At 35.7% G+C, this 23029-nt stretch overlaps 1 protein-coding gene across 3 annotated transcripts in view; it reads right to left on the bottom strand.

Moving 5' to 3' along the window:
• The window catches only part of fam13c (family with sequence similarity 13 member C), a 152851-nt gene that overhangs the window by 51927 nt on the left and 77895 nt on the right, over positions 1-23029 (bottom strand). For all 3 annotated transcript variants that reach the window (XM_039771523.1, XM_039771515.1, XM_039771506.1), the window contains exons 8-11: positions 16800-16919; positions 15942-16140; positions 11024-11142; positions 9331-9382 (exon numbers count right to left, since the gene is read on the bottom strand). In XM_039771523.1, the coding sequence (XP_039627457.1) occupies positions 9331-9382; positions 11024-11142; positions 15942-16140; positions 16800-16919 (490 nt within the window). The remainder of the gene's footprint in view (positions 1-9330; positions 9383-11023; positions 11143-15941; positions 16141-16799; positions 16920-23029) is intronic.

The raw sequence follows: 23029 nt of genomic DNA, 5'->3' as shown, positions 1-23029 counted from the left end.
CAAAAACATCAAACACCACCTGACCCAGCTTGGTGGATCCAGATAAAATGATGTTACCACTGCTTTATATTAGGCTTGGTTTAAGGAAGCAGTTTGTCAAAGCCCAGGCTAAAGATAGAGCCTGTTCTGCCAAAAGTTTCCAGGTTGGTATAAAACTAAATTCAATGAGGACAATTTGCTGGACTTGATATATTTGAAAAACTGATTTCTGATGCAGGAATTGATGGTGCGATGAATAACCTGGAGCAGCAGGCTTGGGTACAATTCAAAGAAGTACTTTTTAGGTAACAAAGTTCCAAATTGTAAAGAAATTGTGAAAGGGTTATCAATAAAGCAATTGCAACATGAGTCTTAAAAGTTAACTTTTTAGATTCCATTTGGAATTTTCCCCTGAATATCAATTGGTCGAAGAGCGTGATGAAGGATATCAAGGACATGGAAAGAAGGTAGCCAAGATGTTGGGATGTCAATATGATGGCGGACTACTACTGGAAAAGTCATAGGAATGTGGCAAAACATGTGAACAAACAACTGGCCATCAAACAAAGGTATGGGTCAAGAAAAACAAAGACATGACAAAAACTAGAGCATTTCTATGCAAGTCAATGGACATGTATTGTTGTTTTCTTTACATATATGTTTAAGAATATTACACTGACTAAATACATGTTAAAATTGATGTAGAATAATGTTGTTTACATTAATAAACTGTGTAAATTGTTAAATATTAGCAAAACCTTTCATTTTTGTACTTAAATGTAACATTATGGAACCCTAATTATATATTTTTTATGTTCATGAATACAAATAAAAACAAATTTTCACAATTAAAACATTTTTTATGAGTTTAATTTTGCAGACCTCTGAACTGAAATTTGTGCACCTTCATTTAAAATACAGTACGGTATGAGCATTAGAAGGATCATCTGGTATCTTTTTTTCCATAATAGAAATTCAATATGTAGTATGACTTTGATTTAATGGTATCGGCTGACATGTATTCTAACATGCTGAATTCTTTATTTTCCTTTTACTCATATAGTTTAGAAGAATTGCACAAATAAATGTTCATACTGTGTCTTTTGTTATGTCATGTTCATATAGCTCTTTCTGTTTGTTGTGTGCAGAAGTGAAATTGGTAACCAATTATTAAATTATTTAGCTGTTATCTGTATGAGAGGGAGAAACAGCCTACCCCAAACAAATCACCCTCCCAACCAACTTGAGTACTACCATTTATTTTTCCACTTCAGCCTAAGATTTAAGTCTTCACTTTGATCAAAGCAACAGTTTGTTTGGCAACTTTATAATCCATTCATATCGGGTCAGAATCATCTTGAAAACTTTGATACTTAGCTCTAATATTAAAGGCTCTACAACCCCTTCCTGAACCTGGTAAATAAACATCCAAATCTAGAGATGTTTGTTGTGTTTGCAACACACCTCAAATTCTTTAACCTTTAAAGCAGCAGGCAAAAATAAGAAGCTACAAACAGCTGTATGCTACTGTTTGTTCATCACTTTAGACAAGAACCAGATTTACACAATCTTGTGGTAAAGAATAGGTTGCTACGTATAGATTGCATAAGTAGTCACTCAGACAGATATGTAAGTATTACCACTTCAGTAATCAATACACTAATTAGCATATTCCCTGTTAACAAATGAGGTTGCCCATACCTTCTATAATATTATGCAATATATTAATTAGGGAAAATATTACATACACTTGGTGGCAAAATCTGGGCAAGCATGTCCAGTAGGTTTCCCTGACACTTTCCATTTAGTGTAAAGCTACAGCATTTTGCTTATTTATGACCCTGGTAATTCCTTTTATTTTAATCTGCTATGTCTGCCATTTCAGCTGCATTACTTTTAGATAGAAAACATAAGTGAGGTGAACTTCTGAGCTTCCTGTGTAGGTTTTTTTCTGTCCATTTATCTACGTTTCATTAAATGATATTAAACACACTTTTCACTGCTGTTTCTGTGGTAAAAATGTCTCACTAGCCCTCCTCCTGCACTGATGCTGCAAGTTACCAAGTATCCCTTCAGCAGTGAATGAGTAGGTGCGTTATACAGTATCTTACATCTTGGCTTACGAAGGGCCCTGAGTTGCTTCAACAGCCTAAATATTGTAATGTTTTTAGTTAGCCAATAAAAGGTGTCATTTTGCTTGACTTTTCCCTTGCTGTAAAAACTTAATTCATTTTAAATCTGCTCCTCTTTTGTATCACGATATATATTGGATATTTTACCAAAAGCAAATTGTTGCAAATAAGGGAGATGTGTATATTTTGTAACTAGCTGCACAATTTCTCTAGGCACATTTTGTTCTTATACTTATACTAGCTCCTACCTTGTTTCACATCTCTGTCTCTCTCTGGTTTTTATTGTAGATCTCCTATATCCTTCAAGTCTTTGGCACTCCTTTAAGACTGGAGTACACCATTAAGCACCCCTTCTTTTATTATCCTCTATTCTTCATCAGTGAGGCTTTCACATCAAAGGAGTTCTCTAGAGCTGACCTCTCCTTTCCTATTGGCCTGTGCTACATAGGGTCCACCATGAGTTGCAATACTTGGTTACTATTAAAATTTAAGAACTTACCTATTTTGGGGATGGCTTGCTGAAACAAATATTGTTTATATTAAGGAAGAGAGACCTACAAACACATAAGGTTGAAATGAGTGAAGTGTAACACTGGTAATCATGTTGTTGTCATTTTCTGCATCAAGTTGAACCATTTTATGTTGATTAGGTACAGGAGCATATTACATATAGTTCCATATGTGGCTTCCTTTAACTTCACTTGTGATTTTATTACATACGATAATTTCTTGCAATTTACAGTAGGTACAGTTAATTAAGGAGGAAAAGATGGAGGAGGAAACAGGAACTAAGCTGCTGACTTAAAATTTACAAAAGTAAATTCACAATGTTTTGTGAAAGCAGGAAAAATGTAAGTGTACACAAAACATATGAATGTCTTTTTAAACTGTTTTGAAATCTATAATTTACTCAAACTGTGCACAAAAGAAAAATCTATATTTTCAGTTTTATAAAAGTTTCAGTCTCATTCGTAAGAGCAGTCAAAGTGCAGCATAATCCTGAGCAGCAACATAACAGTACTGCTAGTACTATCAGAACCACAACACAGAATTTACCAGATAGCTGGTCTGATCCCACCATACAGACTGCTTTGTTTGCTTTTTGAGGCCAGCTGCCCATGCTGTTTATTCATCCATTTATTGATGCAAAAAGAAGCACCCAGCCCTGAACAGATCACCAAGTCTTTACAAGGCATACTCATGCACAAAGCAAAACTAACTCACCCTTGCTAATTTAGTCAACTACCCTAAGTGAATGTCTTTTGCATTGAAAGATGAAACTTAAGTATCTGGAGAAGCTCTTCATGAATATATACATATAAACCCTACTTCACATGTCGACTGAGCTAGCGTTCAGGTGCTGTAAAGAGGACAGTTAATCAATAAGAGAAACAGAGACCACATGGTGTAATTAAGAGTCACGCTACTCTGCACGACTGTCTTCTGGATGCCTGAAAGCAATTGTAATGAGTTGTTTAAGTTTATACTATAAACTAATACTACGGTAATATTCTGGTTTTGGAAAATAAAATTAAAAGATATATATCTAGACAGTATTAACAAGAACCCTGAATATTTTGGTCTCTGCCAACATCTGCACATCAGCTTTTCTGTTCAGATATACTGTAGCCCAATGGCATTGGAATTTATATGATTATTCGTAAAGATCTCCTTAGACAGAAGTTTTCTGAGATTTGGATTGCATCCCATCTCAAACCAAATTAATTTCATATTATATGAGTGACTTTGCATTTCAATATACTAGTACATGTTTTTGGGAATTTACTTGTGATAGTTAGATTACCATTTATATTTTCTGTCTTTACTATTTTTTCTTTTTGTAACAGCTTATTAATTAAGAGAATTCATTCATTCAGTCATTTTCAATTTTCTCTGGTTTCACTACAGCGTATTCTGACAACATTCTAAGCTGCACGGGATAACATAGCAGACCACAGCAGAGCTGTGCAGGCATTTTGCATGGTGTAATATATTATGTAGCAGGCAGTTAAAATATATTGAACTGATTGATTTTGTGAATGATGCATATTGATATAAAATGTAATTCACAGGAGAGTAGAAATTCACAGACCTTACTTTGTGTTAATTTTGTAACTCCCATAAATTATTTGCTTTCAACACATATGAAGGACATCAAAATGAAAGTGATCGATCTGAGACAAAGAAATAGGTGTTCAAATTTTAACAGGCTTGTTTTAATAAAGGTCAACTTACATGTAGAATAATGTAAATCACTGTTGTATTCTCATTTACAGCAGTTAATATGAAATAGAAACATAAAGTATAACTAAGTGCATATGCCAGATCAACTGAATTATCCAAAATGTTTTCCTCAATCCAGCCAAAGTGTACAAGAGATGAAGTTAAGCATTTCATATTTCTCTTGAGAAAACGAATGATCACTATAAGAACTGTTTGTTCATGTAATTAACCTGTAATTTCTCAATACTATTAAAATGTTTTTAATGGTTATACTTTGATCTTTCAAGGATCTTACCATATGTCTCTTTATTTTGTGAGACCTTTTGAGACCTTCCCCAATAGAACGACACGCAGAAGAATGACTGCCACGTCTGTTGATGGCTGATATTCTGTCACTGAGGCAACCGCAGGTTTGTAGCACCACAGAAACCACTACAAGCTGACCGCTGCTATGAGCAAAGCACCAGTTGCTTGATGGGTGATGCAAGGAACATTCTAACTTGGCCCCAATCCTGCCTGTTTTCTGTGTCTGAGTATAGTAGAATGGTAGATCCTGCTGCAATAAATAACCATGCTGTTCCTGTTTCGAGTTGAATAAAGCTGGTTTTGCTAAAGTACTGAGACACAGCCTCACTTATAAAATGTCTTGTTTGTATATATATATATATATATATATATGTATATATAGATATATATAGATATACTGTATATATATATCTATATTGTGAACCTCGGTTCGCGAACGTCTCCGTTCACGTACAACTCGGTTCATGACCAAAAAGTTCGCCAAACTTTTGCCTCGGTTCACGACCACACACTCGGTATACAAACAAAGTCAGTTTCCCTTTCGGTTTGTGCACGCCTATGATTTCCGCAAGTGTTGCATTGTTCTCAGTCAGACGTGCCTTCCTGCTGCTAAGAGAGAGAGAGAGAGAAATAGAGCTAGCCACGTGCCTGCCTGCCTGCTGCTGACAGGGGGGAGGGTGGTACAGCAGAGAGAGAGCGAGCCGCGTGCCTGCCTGCCTGCCTGGCAGGTTCATTATTCTCAGTCAGATGTACGTGCTTTACTTGAGCTCTCTTTGTGCTCTACTGTATTTTGTGTGCTTTTGCAGTTAACTATGGCTTCTAAGCAAGTGAAGAGTGGTGAAAGGAAAGTTTTGAAGAAAATTGAAATCGAAGTAAAGAAAGAAATTATTGAAAAGTTTGATTGCGGCGTTCGTGTTACTGATCTTGCCGCCGAGTACAAGAAGTCAAAATCTACGATTTTGACTATTCTAAAGCAGAAAGAATCAATTAAAGCAGGTGATATTGCAAAAGGAGTTACAGCGTTAACCAGGCAGAGGCTTCAAGCGCTGGAAGAGGTGGAAAAACTGTTTACCAGTTTACTCATTTACCAATTTGAGAACCCTCGTGCTTTCAAGCAACACAATGTAAACAAAGCCAGACTGCCAGTAATGTGGAGGGCAAACGCGAAGGGTTGGGTCACAAGGACATTCTTTTTGGAATGGCTGCATGAGGCTTTTGCTCCCACCAGTTAAACAGCTAAAAACACCAGAAACCCAAGAAATCACAAGAGAGAAACCCCCTGAAGGAAAACACTTCATGCCAGAACTCGACTCATGCAAGGTTAGTTTTCTTGGTGGTTTTTGTATTACGGATTTTTCAAAAGTTAATTTTTCAGTTCGTAGCATGAATTGTTGCAATGTTACTTTTCTCTTTTTTCAAATGTTCCTTTTTTTCCGCCGTGCTTAAAACTCTTTTAAAAAAAGTGTTTACAGTGATCGGGCTGTAAGGCTAAAATAGCGTGATCTTGTTACTTTTTTGGTTGCTTGTAGTTGGTTTTTAAATAAATTTCGGATTTGTTCTAATGTTCCTTTTTTCCCTGTGCTTAAAACTCATTTTAAAAAAAGTGCTCCACGTGCTGCTGACAGAGGGGAGGGGAGGGGGTGGGAGGTGTGTGTGCGCTACAGAGAGAGAGAGAGAGAGCGCTAGCTGAGCAGGGAGCCTGGGTGTTTTGTGTCAGTGTTATTCAATGTTTTTACATTAGTTTACTATTACACTGTGGATTCTATGGTGTAATTAACTATATTTGTACTTAATCTTTACATAAATTTACATATTTACATACAGTTCGTACTGTCTGGAACGGATTAATTGTATTTACATACAATGCTATGGGGGAAACTGCTTCGGTTCACGACCAAATCGGTTTACGACCAAAGTTCTGGAATGAATTATGGTCATGAACCGAGGTTCCACTGTATATATACTGTACATATGTACTCAGTGGTAAGTTAACCAGGTATGCTTTCTCAGTAACACAAACAGCCTGGTCTCCACAAAGTCAGCTAGTGGCTGCACCTCAATATATAGCATTTAAACATGACCAAGAGTTTTAGTTTGTTTGACCGTACAGTACATTAGAATGGGTAAGATGCATGATCTAAGCAACTGCAACATTTGAAGCAGGTTGATCTCATTTTCATGTACTACAGATCCATTTTCATTGTACTACAATATCAAAGGTAAAGGTCACAGAGAGTAATGTCATAAACAAAAAAAAAACTTCAAATAAGTAGCAATAATCATCTCGTTGATAAGACAGATCAAAGAAGATTGCTTGGACTCATTAAAATTCCACAAATATTCAAATAGAGCATCTCTTAAACACACAGTCCTTTAGGCCTACAGAAGAAGACCGTGCTAACAAGAAAATGAGGTAACATTTGATACATGATCACCAAAACTTAACATATAATAATTGTGAAAATATCACCTAGTCAGATGAATCTCAATTTCTGCTACAAAATGCAGCTGTTAGGGTCAAGAGTATATTGTAAACAAAATTAATCCATGTACTGAACCTGCCTTGGGTCAAAGAAATAAGCTGGTGATGGCAGTATAATGTGTTATTTGGCACATATTAGGTCTCTTAATACCAAATGAGTGTCACCTAAATGCCACTGTTTACCTAGCCACAGCTGCTGAGCATGTACATATTCCTTTATGGCCATAGTTTACTATTTTTTAAATGTATACTTTCTGGATAATGTATCCTGTCACAAAGCATCCTTTACTTGTGGTTTCAAGAATAAGACAGGGACATTAGTTTATGCCAGTAGTCTGCACAGGCTCAAGATCTGAATCCAGTAGTACACTTTCATGATGGTCTGAATCAGAGGTTCACCAATTGAATGTATGAACTAAAAATGAATTTAGAGAATGATAATATTTGAAAAATATTTTGTTCTTAGGGAACAAAAACCCTAAGAAATGTTTCCAGCATTTTGTTGAATCCATGTTTTCAAAGAATTCAGCTTGTTGTGTAAGGTCCTCCCCAGCACTAGATAAATGCACCGTCTACATCAAAAAAGGGCTACTAAGTGAAAAGATATTCTTCCACAACTCTGTGATGCTCAATGCAATTTCCTATGCTGTGATGTGCTGGGCAGGTAACATCACTTCAAGAGAGGCCCACTGATTAAAAAAATTAAGTAAAAGAGCAGCCTCAGTTATGTTCCACAAACCATTCCTGACTAATTTAATTTCTGCAGTGTGGCAGGGCAATTGAAAACTGCTATCAGGGAATATCGTTGCCATGAAAAGGTGTACATGGTCTGCAGCCATTTTTAGGTTGGTGATATGTGTCAAAATAACATCCACATGAATGCCAGGACCCAATGTTTCCCAGCAGAACATTGCTCAGAGCATCACACTGTCTCTGTTGGTTCACCTTCTCCCCATAGTTCATCCTGCTGCCATCTTTTCCACAGGTAAATGATGCACACGCACACCTGACCATCCACATGATCTAAAAGAAAACATGATTCATCAGACTAGGCCACCTTCTTGCAGTGCTTAATGGTTCAGTTCTGATGCTCAAGTATCCATTGTAGGTGCTTTTGGTGGTGGACAGGGGTCAGCTGGGGCACTCAAACTGATCTACGTCTACACTGTCCCATATGCAATAAGCTGCGATGCACTATGTGTTCTGACGGCTTTCTCTCATGGCCGGCGTTAAGGTTTTCAGCAATATGTGCTACAGTAGCTCTTCTGTGGAAAAAAAAACAAAAAGATGGACTTGCCTTCACTCCCCATGCCCATGTCTCTGTCCCCAGTTCACTGGTTGTCCTTCCTTGGACTCCTTATGGTAGGTACTAACCACCGCATACCAGGAACACCCAACAAGCTTTGAAGATGCTCTGAACCACTCACCTAGCTATCACAATTTGGCCCTCATCAAAGTTGCTTAGATCCTAATGCCTGCCCATTTTTCCTGCTTCACCTTCAAAACTGATTGCTCACATGCTGCCAAATATATCCTCCCTCTTGACAGGTGCCATTATAACAGATCATCAAAGTTATTCACTTCACCTGTTAGTGGTTTAATGTTGTGACTCACCGGTGTATGTATTTAGAAATTTTTTAAACCTACCCAGCCATTCAGCCATCCATTTCCTGTTCAAATTTCAGAAACTGATGCCAGCAGCAATAGACAAAAGGGTACAAATCAGCCCTGCATGGGATGGCAGTTTCATTTTAACAATAATTACAGAATTTTGTTTTGATTCATAGTACATTAAGTTTACAGATGCATCACTTCTTGGATGTTAGACATTGTTGATTCCAATTGCTTGACTAGTAACAAAATTTGTCGCACTTTTCCAAATAAAACTGATTTCAAGTGCAGAACAAAAATTGCTACTCCAGCATTTACTGCTGGAATCACTATCACAGTTATAAATCTAATGTGATTCCCAAAGCTGAGTATGTTATCATCAGGCACCAAACCAATTGTGACTTAGTCTAATATATTTTGAAGATATAAAAAATACTTTGCATCTAAAACTACGACATATGGGGAAGAGCAAAAAGTTTAATTTGCTCAAAAACGAAGTATATGTTTGTCACATATATACAGTATATATATATATATATATATATGTATTGAATGTGTTTAAAATAATACAAGAAAATACAATACATCCACACATACCTCTCTAAATGCTGGAAAGTCACTTGAAGTATCATGCTGGGGGCTTACCATGCTGGAAATACAGAAAATGCACTAATTATTTAGACGGTCTCAAGCCCAAGGATCTATAAATGTGTACAACAGATGGAATTTCAGAGCTGTACTGGTGCAGATACTGTAATTTGTGGTGTGGGGGGCATATATGAATAAGCATTTAAAATGGATAAGTCCTGAATATTCACATAGTTGCTGTACTGATTGTTTTGTTGATTAATAGAAAGTTGCTGACTTTAAACATAATGCTGAATCAGTTTTTTGTTTGTTTCAGGTGATGCTCTAGCCCTAACATTTATCTTTACAAAGTGGTTTCAGACACAGAAGAGGTAACAGGAAGCAGCTGGAGAGTCCCATTTAGAAGCTACTGTTTAGAATAACAGCCAACAGTTAGGTCAGTTTATTTTGTATATAGTGTTATTTAGTAAAAAATAGTTAAATTGGACAATATTTTATCAAAACTCCTTATATATGATGTTTTTTGCTGGGTGATCGGCTAATAGTTTTCTACATAACATACAGTACTTATTAAATGTGCTGTTACAAGTGTGTTTTTCTTGAAATATTGAAACTTAACCACACAAATGTTTGGTAATTATAACTGATATGTTTTAATATTCATATGGATTATGACCAATTTTAAATAATATCTGCACAACATTGACTATTTATTTTACTTTTCCATCTACTTTTTCTCTCTTCCCATAAGTTGTGATGAGGAAAGATGATTTGATTATTTCAGTTTGAATACAATAACTAAATTCACTCTGGTTAATTACGTATGGGAGATATTTCTGCCAAAATGAAAATGAAAATTATAAAATGAAAAAGCAATCTGTCTTTTGCAATTTCAGTTTCAATGTCTGAGCTCAAAAAAGCTGCAAAAATGAAAATGAACATGAAATAACCCCACTTGCAATTTCAGTTTGACTGTCTAAAGGTATTTTCCCCATAGTCAAACACTGTTTAACTCGGCAAGAAATAATTGGCTAATAATAATTTAATGATGTAAAACGTTTAGCCTGCAGTCTTACTGCTAAATAGTGGGTGGTATTGTATAGTTTGCAGATCAATCAGACACAGTGGGCAGCATTCTCATTATTTTTCAGTCTGGGCTGAAATGAAAATAAAATTCTGCTTCTTACAGGTTTATGGCTTACTTGAGTTTGCAGTCCTTAAATTATTACTAAGATATAAAAGATTGGTCGTGTTATGAAGTCAGTCATGATGCTTATTTGTTGGAAAGAGACTGCCAAGTATGGTTTACTTTATTTTTATCCAATCCGATTAAAGCTTCCTGTGATTATGCTTCTGATTCAATGTGTAGAATATTGTTTCTTGTCAGAAAAAAGAAAACACTTGGACTTTGCTGAAAGTGAAATAAATAATTATAAAATATAATTATAATTCAAGAAAGGATAGCTGCTCTCCTTTTATAAATATCATTAGGTTAAATTGCAAATTAAATCTTGGAATTACTTGATATGTATTTTCTGCTTAATTTCATTAAATATATTCAGCTCAGTGCCTTATTAGTTTTTGTGCACACATATAAAGTAATTTTCTTTAAACAATCTTCAGCCCATGTTACTAAGTTTAGCCAAACAATAGTAAATTACTAGGGTAGCGATAGAAATAATACTTAGATGGGTTAACTTACCTGGTTGGCAGATCCTCTGCTTCTGTATTCTGTGAAGAAATATTTGGGCTGCGCTCCAGCTCTGGAAGTGCCATTTTGTTTCTGTACACTGGAACGTACTGTAATTTTATATCTGTGTTCTGTAGAATCACAAATCTACAATTAGTAGACAATTTTTATATACTGCATAGTTTTGTATATTTTTCAAAACTATAATCTTTATTATTTTTAAGTAGAACATGTCAGAAAGTTGTAATCTTCAAAACTGGATTTCAAGCTGATTAATCTGCCTAAGACACAGAGTCCAGAATAAAAGGAAAATTTTCTGCATGAGATGAGGTCATTAGTGGAGTCCTTCACAAGTCTGTCCTTCGACTGTTGGTTTTTCTCACTTATGTTAATAACATAGACGTGTACAGTAAACTCACAGATGGCAATACATTTGTGGAGAAGGCAGGAAGACAATTTAAAAAGAAATGGACAATCCTCAAAACTGGGAAAACACTTGGAAAATGCAATTAATTTAGAAAAGTGTAACATGCTACATGTAGACAAAAGGAACAGAAAACAGCTTCTGAAAAGCAGAGATGAGTAGAAGTGCCATTTTGATTAAGAGATTTCAAAGGAAGAAAAGTAAAGGAAGCGGGTGGAAATGGAAGGGGCTTTGAAAGCATTTCTAAACACCTGTGTCTTCATCAGTCCATATTCAAACAGTTAGGGCAGAAACAGGACAAAAAATAATGTTATATTGTTCTGCTCTTCTACTAATGGGTGTCCTGAAATGAATAATGCAAGAACACATTGTGTATTGCTTGAGAAAGTCACAACAAACTTCAAGATTACTTCTAAGGACATGTGAACATGTCTTGGTAAAAGTCTAAGTCAATGGATCAATAAAGAAAATCACTGAAGGAGAGTGGTGGTCATGAAAGTTTATCACCTAGGAAAGCAATGCCATCCAAAACCAATGCCAAAAAACAACAAAAAAACTAACTATTCCCCAATAAATGCCACTTAAATATTTGACAACAATGTCCACATTACATCGTGGGATGACGCTGCTTTTTTACCTGGGGGTGTGGATAACATCCAATCAATGAATGTCATGTCGGATCCAAACAAAAGAACATTTTGAAATAATCAAATCAGAGACCTGAACTCAGCCTTACTGAAATGCTTTGGCAGGATCTGGAGAAAGTATTTTTTACATGAAATCCAAGAAATACAAAAGAATTGACACCAATCTCTAAAAAGGATTGGGCTAACATGTTTCTTAAGACCTTCTCAGATTTGTTCTGTGGCTACAAGAAATGTTTGGCTGAGGTACTTATTACTTAAAGAGGTTTAACTAAACCTAAGGATTGACATACTTTTTCCCTTCGTGACCTTGAATATTGAAACCAGACTGGTTGTATTTATGTATTATTATGACTTAGATTAAGATAACATCAGATTGTAGGAGCCATTTTCCCAGTAGAGTTTCACACATATTTTCTCATAACTGTATTTAATTTTTCTAAATGCTCAGGAGTAAAGGAGTAAAGCTGTTGTGTTTTTAACATAACATAACATTCTCATGCAGTATACGGTCATGGAAGGCCAGGGCCTACCCCAGCAACACCAGAAACAAGTAAAAAAATCGACCCTGGATGAAATGGCAGTTTAAGAAAAGCATCATGAGTGTCAGTAGTTTGTTACAGAGCTTAGACTATTGCACTAGTATATCAGCCATTATTAAAAAGTTTCAAATATTTCACATATCTTACAGCATGTCCTTTTCTGTTAAATCTTGTGAACCTTTACCATCATCTTGCAGAAAAAGAGATTTTGAATGTCCTAGCACAGCTCTGTGACTACTGTCATCTGGCTAATGAACACTGCTACACCATTATTCAGACTTCTATCTGCTCTGCTTATTTAATACTTTACAGAGTGACAGATAGCAGCTGTGCAGGCTATAAATATAATGTATTATAAATGTTGTGCCAGCCCTGGGCTTGACATTATGCCTCATTTTCCACTTTTAAATGTTGCTGTATGCTTTATCTAGCTAAGTCGAGTATAAACAAGTACAAGAATTACTGAACATTTGTGTGAACTGAATTTCTTCAAAATGAAAAACCTAGCCTGATATTAGTCTTTTATTTTTAACTTCTGAGAATGCAAACTAAATTATTGGTCAAGAAATAATTTTGTATTTAACAGTAATACAAAAATGAAAAGCAGATGACTGGAGACTTCAATTATATAATACATTTGTTATAAATAAATAATAAAACAGCTTCACAGCTGTTTTAAAATGTGTTTCATTATTTCATATTGAGATCATTGTCTGATTTTCTGCTGTGGCATCTTGCGCCACTGTCAACTGATCAAAGTGCTCTGCGGCTGCCTTTGATGTTGGAAGGATGTTTGAACTTTCACAAGACCTACTGCATCTAATCTTCTAGGATGGTAGGTCATAATGGTAATGAATTGCTTTTATGATTTGGAGAATGCCCAGTGGGAGCTGGGCAATATTTAGACCTTGGAAACCCAATAGGATTTCCTTACCACCCTGGCGATCTCACCATGATATTAGGCCACTATTACCATTAGAAACTCCGTAAAAACTGATTTTAGTTAACAGTAATTTAAGACATGGATAGGGACCTTATTTGTTTATTTGTTTTGCCCAAGTTTGTATTTATTTTCTCTGTAATTCTTTCTTTCACGTTTTGTAAAGTATTATGAACTACGTTTTCTGTATAAACTAGTAGGGATAGCAGATGATGAAGAACCAGCTAAATCTGAACTTGAACTTTACTGCCAGGCAACACATTTGTTCAGAATTTCTCTTTGTTGCATCATTACAAATAACAAAGTAAATACAATTAAGCACAAAACACAATATGCAATACATGATACCACCAAAACGTTGTACACAGACAATGGGACAGCATACAGGCTTAGGCAGATGTAATGTGAGTAGATGTAAAGTATTACACATAGGAGGTAAATGCTAAATTTGAACACATAATGGACCTGAAACTTGAAAAGTACCTCTTATGAGAGTGACCTAGGAGTCATGGTGGACTCATCACTGTCTACATCATGACAAATGATATTTAACACACTAGTGAGACCTCACTTGGAGTACTGTATTTGGTTTTGCTCTCCCTATAACAAAAAAGACATATTGTGGCAGCACTAGAGAAAGTCCAAACAGTAACTTGGCTTATTCTGGGCCCAAGAAGTATAAGCTATGAGCAGAAGATTGAAGGAGTTGAGCCTTTCCAGTTTAAGCAAACAAAATGACAGCTTTTATTGGCTAACTAAAAAGATTACAATATGCAAGCTTTCGAGGCGACTCAGGCCCCTTCTTCAGGCAAGAAGAGTTGGGGCCTGACTTGCCTCGAAAGCTTGCATATTGCAATCTTTTTAGTTAGCTAATAAAAGGTGTCATTTTTCTTGATTTCTCACTACATCCATAGTGGCTAACATGGTACAACACCCTAGTACTACAGTTTAAGCAAACAAAGTTTATGAGGTGACATGAGGTTGTCAATTGGTTTTACAAACCAAATGGTGTTTGGCAGCATACTTGGCCTTTTTAGAAATGCAAAGCTGTGCATTGACAAAACCATGTAGTATAATCAAACATTTCATATTTATTGCCACGTATGGTGTTCACAGTAAAACAAAATGCATGCAAGACCAAGTGCATCATGTCAGCCCAACTCTCACTTCACAGATTATGTCAAATAGAACATCATAATAGATCGTGATAAGCAAAAGAGCTGATTTTCCTGTATAGCATGTTACCTTTGGCATGCAATTTTGCAATAGTGAAACTCACTGAAAATAGTTGTTTGGGTGTTTTTAAAGTTTTTTTGGTATACATAAAGGAATAGCTCAATAAGGAAATGGCAATACTGCATAAGCCACATTTGGACCAACACAATTCCCAGAAAATGGGAGATAAAACTGTAATACAGTGAGGCAATGAACTTGTTATCTCAAGAGTGGTTGAGGAAAATAAAAATGCAGACACTGCTATCTTTGATGACATCCCACTTTTGACAATGCTGCTATTTAAACTTTGTTATCGCTGATCCAATTGCCCACCACAGAAGTGAGCTTGTATATATTAAATACTTTTCTTCCTGGATCAATTTTGTGAATTTGACTGGTCAAGAAATGGCATAGTTTAGTGATTCTTTTTGCAAAGCGAAATTCTAAGTTTTCCTGTGGAGTGTGTTTTGCTGGAATCAATGGCACATCAATTTAGGGTAAAAATATCTAAAGTGGTCCTCCTGGTTCCGCAGTTTATGAACCTAAGCAGTCAGGTGGCCTGTATTACACAGTTTCCCATCAGTATTTGTAGGCGCATTTTTTTTCCTGTCAGGTAAGTACCATGAATGATATCAGAGCAGGTGGTGAATGCACCTCTCATGAAACGCAGCACTCTGATTGTAATGATGTTCTGTTGCTGAGGTTGGTTTCTTTTTAATTAAATGGTTGCATTTATGTCAGAACAGGGGTGTGATGGATTGGTCATACTTGTCGTCTGAACTACACGGCACATCATTTGGTGGTGGTGTTCCCTGTCACTAGTGGACACAACTAGGTATGCCAGGTATGTTGGACATCAACAGGGCGCATTGCCATGCATATCCTGTCAGGGCAAGTGGGCAGAGACCTGCTACTGGGTCTGTGCCTGCTGTAAGTTTGATCCTGCTGTGCCCTAATTATCCAATTCATGGGTTGCGTTGTGTGTGTCATAGCATAAGCCATCAATTAAACAAAGATCAAACACTAAAGTCCAAGGGTGTACAAGCTTTTATGTGACTGACAGACATCCCTTCTGATTTTATAATTTGATTTTTGCAAAATGAAAAAGTAATGCATTATTAAATTAATACAGGGAGCAGGGAGACTCCGTGTACATATCTTTTACCTGGCTGTAACTGTGCTCTGGTAATACAGTTAGGCCGCTGTGCAATTCTGGTATCTTTCCTGTAGAATCATCATCAAGGATTTTAATCTCATTTTCCGTGTGTTTTATCCCAGTATATGGTACAAAATCATTCAGCTTCAGCTGGCTTTCATCATCAGAGGAGATGCTGCATGGGATGTTTTCCTTATTCTTGTTATGTCTACACAAAAAAGAGAATTGCACCAAAAATCAGAAGCTTATAGATTTTGAACCTGTATGGAAATATAACATTACTACTATGATAATATATGTAAATATACTAATAAAGAGCAAAGAATTTTTCCAACAAATTACTACATCCAATAAAAACAACACAAGCAATACAACAAGTAAAAACTCTCTTATTATAAAGTGAGAAATTCCCAACATCCCAAATGGGTTTCCTTGGCATGGACAGACTTAGCTTTCATCATTCTGGACCATTCCTTTCATCCTAAACATCTGAAATCAGCTTTGGGATCCTCATTAAATTAACAAAAATACCTCTCAGAAATCAGATGGAGGCAAATGCAGGTCATTATTTACAAAAAACACTGGTGCTCTTTTATTAACTTGATCTAAAAAAAACATTTTACTCAATTAAACGTTGAAGACAATCACCTCTCAAATGTTAATGAAATATGACTGAACCAAAAGAAGTGGATGAATCTTGTGCCATTTTTACAACATAGTAATACAAAAATTATTTTAAGAAACATATGTATTTACAATAGTTAAATAAGTAAAATGACATAAATAGCATGAGAAAACCATCCACTATAACTACTCAGGCCAAATAAATAGAACAGAATTTAGTCTGATGTATCAGAGGTAACTTACAAGTTTTGGAAACTGCAGCCTTCGTCCTGTGCTTTCAGTAGACGTCTGCGCTCTCTGGCAGACAAGGAGGCAGCAGTGACTTCCCAATGATTTATATCAACCTTCCTGATATCCTGGTGGCTAGAAGTATAAAAACTTTTTTCACTGCACAACAATATTTCTTCTTCTGGTCTTTGTGGGAAAAAAAATACAACAGGCAAACATTAACATTTAATTTTGCACATTATTTTACTAAAATAAAATTGCAAAACAGAGTCAGAAAAAGCTCAATATTCCTGGTTACTGCCATTACTAAAATCGGATCATAGATATTACTAAAGAAAATTAAAAAAAGAAAAGTTTTTCTTAAGGTTTTCTTGTTTATTGCTTTAAAAACGATCAGGAACTTCAATACCACATTAAAACACATTTCTAGAAGTAAAGTAGTTTTTGTGAAGCTGTGCCTTCATTTACTAGATGACCAAATTGCATTCCCTGACAATAAAAATCTGGGACTGAATATGCAGTAAATGGATTGATAGATTGTCTGCATATATTACTGGCACTTATAGAACAAAGGGTTGTTATATTTATTCTCATTCAATTTCATATAAGTCTGTGCGCAGAGTTTCAGTTTTGTGGGATTGCAATATGTAATATTATTTTCCATTTATGACTGTGGCGTATAGAAAATTTAATTTGCTCTTGTCCAACAAAGGAACCCATTGTCTAAGATAATTACATTTCCAATATTGATTTTAAAAGATCAGAAAATTTAAAATACAAAGGAGAGAAATCACTTTTTTCATGCTTTCAGACTAGTCATATACAGTAGGTCCGAATGCGAGTGTGCTCTGTGACTAACACAGCTCCATCCAGGGATCATTCCTTTAAACCTAAAATTACATTTTACAGCCTTAACAAGATCATTTCCAATATTTGCCGGCACACAATATGCTATTATGTATAACTACCCCAAATCATACATATTTCTTATAGAAAACATGCAAAAAAAGTGACATATGCATTCAGACAAGATCCTGATCCTGAACAAGTCACTTTAGCTGCCAGTTCTTTAAAGACTACTGCTCGTGACGTCTGTGAATAGTGAACAATTTACAGTGAACTGAGATTGATGTCTTGTGGCAAAGTACTTGAACGCTTTCTGGGCATCCTCCAAGAAATATGCATGCTTTTTCAAACAATGGAAAATGAGCCTTACTTGAAAAATCAAGAAATGGATTAGCAGAATTGCCCTTTTGACAACACACTACATCTTATATTCAAAGGGAGACACAAAATATCCAAGTAACATGCTGCAAGTGATGCAGACATTCCAAAACAAAGAGTATTGTACATGAACCACATGAGAGTAGTAATCAAGAAAATAAAAAAAAAAATCTCATTGTGTTCCTCTCAGTTTCTAATTTCTCAATTCAAAGACACCCCCATATTCCTCACATCGTGTCTAGATTGCCTTTGCTCAGTTTTTACAAAGTGCATATGAAAGCCATAGTATCAAAATAATATCTTTAAAAGTTGGGGTGATGGAGCGAACTAGGATAGCCAGGCAAGACTCCAGTGTACTTGTCTCTTTATTATTTTCAATTTTTTTCTTTCGATATATGACATTAGAAATTATCCAGCAATAGGAGATTACAAAAAAGTATATCAAAATCAAAATAAAGATTGTGTCTTGCATTTGAACATTGTGTTAGATAGGCTTTTCCAACTGATAGTTGAGTCCACACAAGTTAAGAAAATGATTATGGAAAGAAATGGAAATTTGCATTTGTGTCCAAAATTGGGACAGGATTTGACAGTGTTTACCCTAAAATATCTATTACAGTTAACAGATCATTATCCTATTTTCAGTTAAAGCATAAACTAATGTAAAACTGAAATATTTGAAAAAAATGTATATTTATGTACAGTTTCATACTACATTTAAGCAAATGTATAACTATTATCAGCATACATCTACCGTATTAATGAAAGTCACTGTCAGAATATTATTTTGGGAAACTTACAACAGAAATAAAATGATCTTTTTACTGTGTCTCATCATCAAGAGGGTATTAGAGCAGAAGGGTTTAAGTCCAGATGCCCTTCTTGATACAAAACTCCTTTAGTAGCCATTTACAGCATGCCAGACGAATAGTGACCATATTGTAACCTCAGGTTACAGGGTTTACACAAGTGATGCCATAATGATCACAAAAAGTGACACAGAATTGAAGGAGAACATACTGAAATGGAAGGTACACTGAAAGTAAAGCTTCTCAAGATAAATGCAGGAGCGACAATGGTAATGGTTGGAAGTGTTAAAGCAAAAGGCTTGGAAAAGGTGGATGCATGGTCAGGTGGGGTGTGCAGTAAAGATATTGAGAGAAACTCAATCCAATACATGAGTTGTTAGAAAGAGGTAGTCTGGAGAGGTGGATGTGATCTCTGAAGAGAAGAATACTGATAGAGTAAGAGTTAACATGGAAATCAGCAGTTCTTTTGAAGAAACTAGGGAAGTCCTGCTGCTCAGGTGACATACTGAGCAAAGATGTAGGAGCGGGGACAGCACTAATAACAAAGGGTGAGAGGTTCATGGAAGAATTCCGAGAGCTGTCCTCTATTCAGGTTTCTAAAAGAGTCTCACTGACATTTAAGGGTAATGCTTGTGAAAGAAATATGAGGAGTAGTACAGTATGTCTCATGAACATGGAAAATCAAGCAAAGTTGGAAAGAATGCAGATTAGAAAACATTGCATGGTTTTGTGGAGATTATCTTCAATACAGAGGAAGGTGAATTCTGAGTTAGGAGAAAGACTTGGTGTGGATTCAATAGCTGTCATGCTGAGGAGAAACAGATTAACATGGCTAGTGGATTGAAAGGCCAAAACTAAATTAGATGATAAATAAAAATAAACATTTACTACTTTCAGGTTGACTTATAAATGATCAATTCTGGAGCAATGTCTACAAAGTATTCTATTTTTGAATAAAGTTTTTATCACTGTGTCACAGCTGAAGCAGAGTCTAACTAAACAGCATCAGGTGCAAGATAAGCTCCATCCTTGGAAAAGACCACATACCATCTCAGGACACAGACACCTGGCCATTTCAGAGTCATCTATTATTTTAACATGCTCTCTGGATGATGAAGATACCCGTAGGGCCAAAATAAAAAACAAAATAACTTTCAAATATCACATAGTCAATGCTTTGGTTAGGAAATAAGCTCAAGGTCTAGAGGAACTATGAGGCAACACCTCAGACTACTGCACCACCATGGTAACCTAGGTCTGTCTTAACACATGGCCAATGTGATTCTAAACTACTTTTAGTGAACTTTCTCTACACATTTAGAAACATTTAAAGAATGTGCACTTTTAGATTCTACGAGAACAAATACAAACAAAATATAACTCAGTAAGATTTGTGGGCTTCCCATTAGAAAGACTTTAAATTTTAAGATAAACAGCATCAAGCTATCTTTATTTTATTTAGTGTTTCTTCATAAAGAATATTGTTACTATATACAGTATGTAAAATCACAAAGTGAAATGTTACACTGTATGACCAAAACTGATCAATACTTGAAAAGAAGGATTTGACTCTTAGTCTTAGTCTACTTGTGGAGACCAACGTCAGCCAAAGTTCTCTACTCTCTCAGGGGAACAAGGTCTTTATCTCTACTCTATTATGTCTGTTATGAAGCTTCCTGATTGTTGTGCTTTCCACCTCAATTTAGACAAAACTTTTTAAAAGGGCCTGTGGTTAGACTTCCTGCCTCTCCCATCAGTTGACCTGCTGAACTGCAACACTGTCTGAGTCATGTTTCCCACATTTCCAATAATTTATTGTACAAAATGACCAAAGTTCAGGGATCCTGTAGCCATACATACACCCTGTTGAGATTTGTGCATTAACATATATAAGGTTACACATATATAAGGACAAGTTTGACATAAAAGTTTTTTATAGAATGAAAAATGAGTAAAAAGAGGGCATCCTGCAGTGGTAGGTCCCTGTCTCTGCTTTCAAAGTTCAAGGCTGAAGTTGAAATAAGCTCAAAAAAACAAAGGAAAAGTGACCCACCACAGATTAAAAGTGAAAGGAAAGTGACTAAAAACATTTGAGCAGGATGTCTTTAAGTCAATATTAATGGCACTGTACATAAGGCTGGAAATGACCCTGGTGGCTCAGTGTTGCTTCCTTGCTTCCTGGGACAGTCACAGTACATGTTGCCATGTTGACTTATAACTCAAAACTGCCCTGATGTTATGTGTGAGTGTGTGTTTGAATGTACTCAACGAAGGTAACTACTCATGTCCATTGCTACCGACTAGGCTCTGTATCCCTAAAACCTAAAATAGACATAAAACTGAGAGAATTCATGAAAGTGGAAGGCCATCACAGTGTAATGAGAGGGTGCCAAATTTGAAAGCAGTTAGGCTGGAAAATACACTGCAAGAAGGGTGTGCTTCCGATTTTTTTGATTTTGCTGTTTTTATATTAAATCTAATATAAATAAATAACTGCTTTACTACATTATGTAACACTATTTAAAAATCTTGCGCAAAAAGACATATCTCTTAAAGGTTGTTCTGCTGCAAAGGCGAGAACTCACCATTATTGAATGCATAGTTAAAAGAGATGTGATTATATCAGAAGACTCAGATATCTGCAGATCTTCATTTTTGTGCAGAAAAATCTCTGAAATCATTTTTTATGCGCAGCTATATAATTTTATATTATGTCACTTGCCAGGGCGACTAGGGAAACAAAACAAGATATCTTACAGAGGTTACATAAAAGCTGTAGGATAGTGTCAAAACAGGACATGCCTATTTAACAGATTACAAAAGTAAAAAAATCTGTAACATCTGTATGTATGTGCAACAGCAACAAAGGCAGCATTACACGCTTTGACAAGTTTTTTGATTTTGGCTTCATGCAATTTAGCTTCACGCCTTGTTGTAAAAATACCAAAAGCATTGCAAAAAAATAATAAAATGCAAAAGAAAAAAAGGAGAATGCAAAACCATTAAATAAAGAGAAATTAAGACATCTCTGCAGTGCCAATGTGTCTGCCCTCTTGGGGTTTGCAAGGTGGTATGGCTACCTGCTTTCCTACTTTCAAAATGCCACCTGGCCACACCACTCCACTTCTTCTTTTTTCAATCTCTTTCCTCTCCTGAATTCCTATTTTTCTGCCGGCTGACTTCTTCATGTGGTACTTTAAACATCCGTATTAATTTATTTTAGGGTTATCTCTTGAGTCATTTTTTGGATCAATAACAGGCTTGCCAAGATTTCAGTTCACTGCAGGCTGGTACTAATAAAACTAAACCATAATTAATAATCAATAATTCTACTTAAAATGGGGGTAAACCTCCACCAATGGTGCATCTTGTCTCCCCTAACATTTGTGATTTTAAGCCCTCACAAAGCTAATACATTAGAACATTTTTGGAAGGACTAAGGGTTGATTCTCAGCCATGGATGGATTCGTTCATCAAACTCCTATAAACTCATTATCCATTAAGGGGTCAGAAGGACTTGGAGGATATCCTGGTGGCATACAGTAGTCCACAAAGTAGGAATAAACACTTGAGGGGACGCCGTTCACAGTGAAAGATGCAGTCATACATGTCCAATTTAGTGTGGCTAATGAACCTACTATGCAAATTTTTGGGAACTGGAAAAGAGTTTCCAGTGAAAACGCATGGAGAAAATGTGCAAATGTTACATAGAAAATGGAGACAGATTTTTAAAGTATTGTAAGGGACGGTACCAACACTAAAAAGTTTCCAACAATGAAATAAAATTTCATTACAATAAATTTTCTGATGTTCTGATTTAGTTAAAAGTTTGGTTGTTACACATTTTACTTATTACATTATCTTAAATGTCATTACATTCATCAGTGCATACTGTTAAGAAATACATTCATATCAACTAAATATTATTTTATAAATAATAAATGTCTGCTATTTCTTCCTTCAAATTTATTCAGTATACTGTTCATTAAATGTACCGAGCTCTGATGTAAGCAGAATAAAAATGAAACCAATGCATTTACATAATTTAACTGCCAAGAAAAAGCATTACATCACACAAGTCTGAACACTAACAAGATGTTTCCACACTTTTACTGTGCTGTGACGTATGTATGCACTTTATCATAAATGGCAACATAAAATAACACTGTCAATGTAGTCAATGCATTAGGCTTTAACACTAGAATAGTCCAT

The sequence above is a fragment of the Polypterus senegalus genome, chromosome 1 (genome assembly GCF_016835505.1).
Source record: "Polypterus senegalus isolate Bchr_013 chromosome 1, ASM1683550v1, whole genome shotgun sequence".
Classification (NCBI taxonomy): domain Eukaryota; kingdom Metazoa; phylum Chordata; class Cladistia; order Polypteriformes; family Polypteridae; genus Polypterus; species Polypterus senegalus.
Note: the sequence above shows the minus strand (reverse complement) of the source record. Positions and strands in the feature narration are given on the sequence as shown.